General features: G+C 36.8%; 1 protein-coding gene across 1 annotated transcript in view; it reads right to left on the bottom strand.

Annotated features, from left to right (window-relative positions):
- Window positions 1-19: 19 nt before the first annotated feature.
- The window catches only part of tep1 (telomerase-associated protein 1), a 64,434-nt gene continuing 55,446 nt past the window's right edge, over window positions 20-9,007 (bottom strand). Inside the window, 23 exon segments of the mRNA XM_051130348.1 lie at window positions 20-874; window positions 963-1,067; window positions 1,162-1,244; window positions 2,336-2,666; window positions 2,748-2,847; window positions 2,980-3,117; window positions 5,239-5,360; window positions 5,474-5,604; window positions 5,695-5,830; window positions 6,007-6,092; window positions 6,211-6,340; window positions 6,426-6,530; window positions 6,617-6,724; window positions 6,817-6,974; window positions 7,362-7,583; window positions 7,736-7,874; window positions 8,079-8,135; window positions 8,222-8,435; window positions 8,518-8,623; window positions 8,626-8,671; window positions 8,750-8,790; window positions 8,793-8,848; window positions 8,944-9,005. Coding sequence (XP_050986305.1) covers window positions 755-874; window positions 963-1,067; window positions 1,162-1,244; window positions 2,336-2,666; window positions 2,748-2,847; window positions 2,980-3,117; window positions 5,239-5,360; window positions 5,474-5,604; window positions 5,695-5,830; window positions 6,007-6,092; window positions 6,211-6,340; window positions 6,426-6,530; window positions 6,617-6,724; window positions 6,817-6,974; window positions 7,362-7,583; window positions 7,736-7,874; window positions 8,079-8,135; window positions 8,222-8,435; window positions 8,518-8,623; window positions 8,626-8,671; window positions 8,750-8,790; window positions 8,793-8,848; window positions 8,944-9,005 — 2,796 coding nt within the window. The 3' untranslated portion in view covers window positions 20-754.

The raw sequence follows: 9,007 nt of genomic DNA, 5'->3' as shown, positions 1-9,007 counted from the left end.
ATAAAGGATGTACAATCCTTAAATTTACTTAATGTAACTGAATATATAATCAAGTGACTGTCAAATAAAAAAAAAAGAACACAAAAACAATGTTTTTACTCTACATTTGGGAGGATTTATGATATTTTTTTAAATGTATGTAAATACATTTTAAATAAAATAAAAAAAATAGGTGTGGAAAAAAAACAACTTTTTATGGAAAATTCCTAATTCATTTTGTGTGTGTGCAACCAAAAGTGTTCCACATTGTGGATGAGTGGAAGGGTTGCCACTTCATTTTGTGTATTTTGTGTTCTGCATTGATTTAGTGATTTTATTCGACCAATTAAAAAAGAAAAGTATACATTTTATAATTTCCCCATTTATTTCAATATGGGGTCTCCAGATCAAACATCTTGAGTGTGACTTTCTTTTTTTTTTTTTTTTTTTTTTTTTTTTTTTTTTTCACACTAACATGCAACCAATACAATTTAATTTTGTAGTTGTAGATCTAGCAAGTGTTGGCAACAGTACAAACTCATGCCATTTCAATAAACGGGGATTTTTTTTTTATTTCTCCAAAGGTAAAAAAAAAAAAAAAAAAAAAAGAACAGCTTACTAGTGTTAAGGCAATTGTATCATTAGTGCAAAATGTTCATTGCGTGTAAATTACAATGAAAATGTGCAGAATTCAACATTACACATGATGAAAAAAAAGATTTATGAATAATGACATGCAACAAGTGAGTGTGTCCTTTGACTGATGTTCAAGCAATCAACCTTTCCAAGACAGGAAGTACAGCTGACCCTGCGTATCACCGCAAACAAATTTCTTGGGGTCACATGGGTTCACCTCCAGCACCTTGACAGGGCCTCCACACACAAACATGCCCAGCTGCGAAATTCAGAAAATGAATGAGAAACAGAATGGAATAAACACTGGTATACACACCGTGCATAAAAGCACTTTAAAATAAAAATACCTGTTTCTTAGTGTGTCTGTCCCACAGTTTAACAGTTCTGTCATAAGACGCTGAGATGATGAGGTTCTCGGTAAGCCTCAGTACACTCACTTTATCTGTGTGTGCCTACAGACCAGTCAGACACAGTTTATGAGAAATGCATGACTGCATGATTGACATACGATCATTATATCTCTGAGAGATATATAAGGATACTTGCCGGTCTTCTTTGAGTCCAGGAGGACAGATTAGGAGGCTGGTTGAACCACATGTTCCCTTTACAATCACCACACACAAAAAAGTCTGTAGAAATACAACAACATGACTTAAAATCAACCAAATAACTTTCTTCACTGACGGCCATTCAGAGTTACATTCAGTGTAATCTGACTAAATATTTTGAATGCAACTTAAACGTTTAAATAAGTAGTTCACTTCCAGGAACAAAAAATTTCAAGATAATTTACTCAACCCCTTGTCATCCAATATGTTCATGTCTTTCTTTCTTCAGTCGTAAAGAAATTACATTTTTTAAAGAAAAAATTTCAGGAATGTTCTCCATATAGTGGACTTCTACAGTGCCTGCAAGTTTGAACTTCCAAAATGCAGCTTAAATGCAGCTTCAAAGGGCTCTAAACGATCCCAGGCGAGGAAGAAGGGTCTTATCTAGCGAAACGATCGGTCATTTTCTAAAAAAAAAAAAAAAAAAAAAAAAAAAAAAAAAAAAAGTACAATTTATATACTTCTTAACCTCAAATGCTCATCTTGTCTATCTCTGCGTGAACTTTGTGCATTCCAGTTCATGATAGGGTATGTCGAAAAACTCCCATCTCATTTTCTTCTCCAACTTCAAAATCATCCTACATTGCTGTTTTACCTTGTTTTGTAAAGGGTGTTTAACCCTCCTTGCACGTTCACCTTTGTAAACACTGAGTTGGTACTGCAGCGATGTAGGATGATTTTGAAGTTGGAGGAGAAAATGAGATGGGAGTTTTTCGACATACCCTAACTTCACGCAGAGCTAGACAAGACAAGCATTTTTGGTAGATAAGACCCTCAGCTGGGATCGTTTAGAGCCCTTTGAAGCTGCATTTAAACTGCATTTTGGAAATTCAAACTCACAGGCACTATAGAAGTCCACTATATGGAGAACATTCCTGATTTTTTTTCCTCAAAAACTTAATTTCTTTACGACTGAGAAAAGAAAAACATGAACATCTTGGATGACAAGGGGTTGAGTAAATTATCTGTAAATTTTTGTTCTGGAAGTGTACTTCTTCTTTAATTATGTTCATGAGGAATAAAACAAGTGCACTTAACAGACAGCTCCCTTCGTGTTTTTTATATGTCCTGACAAATCAATTCTTTAACTGTGTAAATTAAAACAAGTGTACCGTTCTGCATTGCTGCAGATGTGATCCAGGTACTGATCTGCGCCGCCTTCTGGATTGCAATTTGCCTCTCTTTCCGCTGTTCCTCACTCAGCTTTTCCTCCTGTTGCTCCTGCTCTTCCTCCTCCTGTTGCTGCTGCTCCTCCTCCTCCTGCTCTTCCTCCTCCTGTTGCTGCTCTTGCTCCTCCTGCTGCTGTTTCTCCTCCTCCTGCTGCTGCTCCTCCTCCATTCTCTCCTCCCTTTCCTCCTCTGCCTCTAACTCATGAGGCCTCTTACCCATCACATCATCGCAAAAGGATAAATGGAAGCTTGACCCACTTGGATTCACAGACAACTGAAAGACAGATCATTTCAGATTATTATAACAGTTCTCACAATGTCAGTATCACATAATAATGACAGATGATGAACTTACAAGGAGGCCAACATACAGAACACCCTGTTTCTGTCCCAACAGCCAAAAGCTCTTGCTATCATTCGCCATCACGCCGAGAGGACGTACATCATTTTGCCAGCTACAATGAAACACACATACTGTACATTTACTTTTTATTACCCAGTGAAGGAATGTTATTATTCACTATGCACCGTCGCATGTGCCACCTTGCATGGAAAAATGCTTAACAAAAAATGTGGTGTTTATTTACGCATAAGCTTCTTTGGTCCTGTTGCAGGTAGAGAACACATCAACGACTCTTCCATCTGTATATACTCCAAACAGACTGCCACAGTAGAACAAAAAACTCACAGGAACCATGGTATTGTATGAAGACACCTTGCTAAGCCTGGAACAAAATAAAATAATAATAACAAATTAAAAAGGCAGATACTAAAAATCTATACTACAATAAAAACATTCAATCATTTTGAAAAATTTCAGTGAAATGTAAAGCGTATTTTTGGCAGTATTAAAATGGCAATTCATTTTGAGTTTAAAGATTAATTTAATAATAGAAGTAAATTATAAATATTATTAAAGATTAATTTAATAATAGAAGTAAATTACAATACTATAAATAGTATTATTAGCTTTTTAAGATTAAGTGATCCAATCCAAAAGGTATCCAATATTATGGATTAACAAATAATAATATTATACCTGTGATTACACTAGTGAATTCAAGAGCAAAATGCTTTTTCAAAAACTGATACAGTGGCATGCAAAGTTTGGGAACCCCTTGCAGAATCTGTGTAAAGGTGAATAATTTTAACAAAATAAGAGAGATCATACAAAATGCATGTCATTTTTTATTTAGTACAGTCCTGAGTAAGATATTTTTCATTTAAGATGTTTACATATAGTCCACAAAACAAAACAAAAAAAATTGCTAAAATGATTCAAATAACCCCTTTTAAAAGTTCAGGAACCCTTGGTTCTTAAAGGAGGAGAAGTCCACTTCCAGAACAAAAATGTACAGATGATGTACTCACCCCCTTATCATCCAAGATGGTCATGTCTTTATTTCTTCAGTCATAAAGGAAAACATTTCAGCATTTTTCTCCATATAATGGACTGATATGGTGCCCTGAGTTTGAACTTCCAAAATGCATCCCAGCCAAGAAAGAAGGGTCTTATCTAGCAAAACGATCGGTTATTTTCATTAAAATAATACAATTTAAATACTTTTTAAATTTCAAACGCTCGTCTTGTCTTGCTCTGCCTGAACTCTGTGTATTCTGGCTCAAGACAGTTAAGGAATGTCGAAAAACTCACATCGTATTTTCTCCCTAAACTTCAAAAATCATTTCAAAATCACCCTACATCGCTGTAGAAGTACCGACCCAGTCTTTGCAAAGTGAACATGCAAAGAAAATCAAACAGTTTTAACAAAAAAAGGAAAACAGCGATTTTAAAGTTGAGGAAGAACATTAGCAGGGAGTTTTCGACATACCCTAACTGTCATGAACCGGAAAAAAACAGTTCAGGCTGAAGAAGACAAGACGAGACGAGCGTTTGACATTAAAAAGTATATATATTTTATTATTTTTATGAAAATAACCTATCGTTTCACTAGATAAGACCCTTCTTCCTCGGCTGGGATTGTTTACAACCGCATTTGGGATCATTTGAAGCCACATTTAAACTGCATTTTGGAAGTTCAAACGCGGGACACCATTAAAGTCCATTAAATGGAGAAAAATGCTGAAACGTTTTCCTCAAAAAACAATTTCTTTACGACTGAAGAAAGAAAGACATGAACATCTTGGATGACAAGGGGGTGAGTACATTATCTGTACATTTTTGTTCTGGAAGTGGACTTCTCCTTTAATACTGTTTGTGGTTACCTGGATGATCTAAGTCTGTTCTTTTGTTTTGTGATGGTTGTTCATGAGTTCCTTGTTTGTTCTGAACAGTTAAACTGAGCCAGGTCCTGCAGATTCTTTGGTTTTCCAGATTCTTTTGATTCTATGATCTATGATTCATCTTTTCACACTGATGACAATTGGGGGACTCAAACACAACTATTAAAAAAGGTTCAAACATTCACTGATGCTCCAGAAGGAAACAAGATGCATTAAGAGCTGGGGGTTGAAAACTTTTGAACAGGATGAAGATCTCCATAACAGAAGATACTTGCATGTTTCCCAGAAGACAAATGTAGTACAAATGTAGTTCACTTTTAAAAAGTTTTCACTTTTTTTAAATTAAATAATTTATCAATATTTTCAATAGTCTTGTGGACTATATGTAAACATCTTTTATGTAAAATATCTTACTCAGGACAGTACTAAATAAAAAACAACATGCATTTTGTATTCTCTCTCTTTTTTTTTCTAATTATTCAAATTTTCACAGATTCTTCAAGGGGTTCCCAAACTTTTACATGCCACTGTATATATGCACACACATTCTTGGTTCAAAATGGCAATTTTTAGCAATGTGTTTAAGACTTTAGAGTCAGTACCCCACAATGCTCTTCTTGGAGTCCCGCTCCAGCTTCCAGATACACACAGGGCAGTCACTGCAACCCACCGCCAGCTCATCGTCCGGCATCCCAGTGACTGCACATACGCTGCCATCACTGACCTTCAAACAACACACACTTAGACATTTCCAACTGAAAATGGGTAAAGAGCTTTTAAACTGCATTTCACTAACTGATCAACAAAAAATAATGTCAGTTCCCAACCCATGATTACCTTCTTCCAGTAAACCATTGAATTTTGATGCCATATCTCCAGTCTGCCTGTATCATAACCACACACCATGAGTTCACCAGTACCCAGGAAGCACACAGCTCTGACACTGCCCTTCTGGCAGCGAGGGGTTTCTGTGGATTAATGTATACAAAAAAGCTTATATGTTGCCACTGATTTTTTGCATCAATTTAGATTCTGCTTTTTTGATCATTTTGCCATACCCATTGCTGTGGTGACGCTCCATGACCTGAGGGAACGATCCACCGAGACAGTGAGAAACTCTGACAGTCCGGCCTCTTTGCACACTAAAGCTTGGATTTCTGCACTGTGACCATGCAGAGTGTTATAATGCTGTACCTATGAAAACATAATTTTCAAGAATAAATTAGAAATGTTCTGATATTAACATTCTGGCCCAAACGAATGAGAATTATTTTCATTTTATGGCCAATAACCACAAATTGCAGATGTTAATATTAAGGCATCACAACATTATATTATACAGCATGAATTGGATATAACTGAGTTGTTACCTGCAATGGATGCCAGAGTTTAACAGTTCCATCTTCTGATGCTGAAGCTACCATTAAGTCTTCTAATTTTAAATTGTTTTCCAGATCTGTGTGCAAAAAATATTTTGCTAAGAATTTCTTTTTTTTCTGTGTAAGCAAGATACATAGCTATATTTAGATATCAGGCAATTGTTTGTGTGTACATGTGTGTATCAGTCTCTGTACCTGACTGAAAAACAACAGTGCAGTGATTGAGACGTGACTTGTGGGCCTGGATCCTGGTGATGTCTACCCCTGATTCCCACTTCCAAACCATCAGCAGTCCATCTGTAGAGCCTGCCATTACATAATCCTCCTGAAGATATTAAAAAGTACATGAATATAAACAGGTTCCACTTTTTTATGTCTTTGCAACACAACACATTTGGCAACTGCCTTACCCAAAGGCACAATGTGCTCAAAGATGAACTAGAGAGGATCTCTCTCAGCAAACGTCCTGTCTGGATATCCCACAACCGCAGCTTACAGTCACTCGAACAGCTAAGCTGAGGTGTGAGAGAGATATTGCCTTCAGTTACATGTTCACAAAATGTTTACAAAATTAAAAAGCACTTTATAAATGCTTTCTCACCACAGCAGATGATGTCCAGGCACATCCTGTAATCCAGTCTCCATGGCAATTGGAAATGCATTGGGAAAGAACTGGAGGAGAAGCGTTTACCTTCCATATCATTAAAGCCTGTTGGATGAGATTGTGACAAAATTGAGTGTGACAGAAATTGTCTGTTTTCTTCCATTTCTTTTAGTAATGAATAGGAGGGAAGCAAGTACCTGATCTTTCCCTCCTGACAGCAACTCCTTCCCATTAGGACTGAAGGCAAGGCATGTGACCCCTCCATTGTGACCTCTCAAAATACACATCGCCTTAGGGTCAATCCAGGGCTTAGAAGTCAATGTATTCTTCAACCACAGAGCAATAGTGAAGTCATCTGAAACAAAATTACATTTTAAATAAAAAATGTAAATAAAATAAGAATAAGATGTATGCATTTAACATATATAGTTTTAAATATGCATGCATTTAGCAGATGAAAAATAACATACTAAAAATGGCAGATATATAATACAAATATTTAAATAAGAATATCTTTAAAAATATTTAGAATAAACCTCTAAAAACTAGAAACCACTGATTTAAAAAAAATTGCATTTTACAGTGTTAATTTATTGTTATTATTATCTTTAGTCTAAAGACTGCATTTTAAACAAAACTTATTGGTCTTAAAGTAATCTAAATGTTGAAAATAGATTGAAAAGGTAAACTAAATGTAAAAACATATTAAAATGAGAATGCAAAATATTTTATGTACACTGACCAGACGCAGAAGCCATGCAGGTGGAGTTTTGAGCCAGGGCGAGAATAGGTCCCTTCTGCGCACCAAAAGATCCTATCGACACAAGGTTTTCTCCTTGCCTTTCCCAGACCCTGAGACGGTGATCCATGCCCCCTGACAGCAGCAGCTCTGTCTCTTTGTCCTCCATCCACATGAGGCAGAGCATGGACACCGGGAGGTCCTCACTGGCCCAAACCTTCTCTCCTACAGTACAAAGCATTTTGTGATGAGTTCTGCTTGTAAAGTTGCACTTTATTCTGTTTAATATGGTTATTGAGAAGCAGTTTGAGAAGGTGAGCCTGAGTATATCTTGAAATAGGATGACATGAGCATGTTGGATGTAAATGTTTATTTACCTGATTTCAAATTGAACATTTTGACACCATCTCCATGGTAGCCCACAGCAGCATATCCATTGGCTACAGCCACACACAGAGCATTAGCTTTATCTTCATTTCCACGTCTGGTGCGCTTTTGCTTTTGCAATGTTGGTATCTGCAAATGATGATTAATTAACATCTTTGAAGGTTTAAAATCATTCTTGCTCAAAGACCAACAGAGACAAAGATTATTTATAAAGTCTGCTTGGAGTCTATAAGTCATGCAGTTCAGGCTGGATTCATTACAGAATGTATTTCATAGTAGTACAAGCAGTAAAAATATTAAAAGTAGCAATTTAATTTAAGAACATGAAAGTACCTTTTCTTCTCCTAGGACAGCAACAGTTTGCCCAAGACCACCAGACCATACATGAACCTAGACAAAAAATAACTCAATCAATACTGAGCATTTTAGGATGCAAAAACAACTGGAAATAAAGACTGTCAGATCATATTCCTCACCACACTGTCATGTCCAGCACTCAGCAAAAGGTTTCCTCCCTGCAGGAAGTTTAGTGACTGCGCAGAGCCACGGTGAGCATGATAACTGCCCACACAAGCACCTGTTGGAACCGACCAGAGCCGCACTTCTCCTGACAGGCAGCCTGAGCACAATATGGACGAGCAGGGAGAGAAAGACAGACTCCGCACCGAACTCTGATGACCCAACAGAGTCTAAATAGGAAAAAAAAGTTGAGAAGGAAAATCAAGTTTTTGTATAGAAGGCATAATAACATATCTTTAAAGTCATTCCTCACCATATATTTTTTTGTTCAAGCCAGTTCCACAAGCGAACAGCTCCATCCCAGCATCCCACTGCCACAAGCTGACCCTCAAGGTCAAAGTTCACACAGTTAAGGGGGAGGGATTCGTGAAAGAGGCCACCTCTGTGCTCTTCTGCACTGACCACACCTGAGTACAGCCATGTAAATGATAAATACTTCAAAACAGCTTATTTTAAAATTAAATTTAGTTTTTTCTTGGTTTTACCTTCAAGTTTAAGTCTAGTGAAACAGTAGCAAATAGTTTTTGTCTGGACTGACATCACATCCTGTGATGCTGTTGGAGTGGGCATTCATGTGGGCAGTTCTGAAAGTGATGGAATATTTTTCAAAGGTTAGTCATCTTTGATTTTTTTTTGTTTTGCTAAATACATTGTACATTCGAGTTGGACAAAAAATTACCTGCAACCACTCGCTATATCCCATACCTCCACCTGTCCATCAAATGAGGTTGTTGCCAGAAGCT

This window comes from Labeo rohita, chromosome 2 (assembly GCF_022985175.1).
Source record: "Labeo rohita strain BAU-BD-2019 chromosome 2, IGBB_LRoh.1.0, whole genome shotgun sequence".
Lineage (NCBI taxonomy): Eukaryota > Metazoa > Chordata > Actinopteri > Cypriniformes > Cyprinidae > Labeo > Labeo rohita.
The sequence above is the reverse complement of the archived record's forward strand: the minus strand, read 5'-3'. Positions and strand labels throughout refer to the sequence as shown.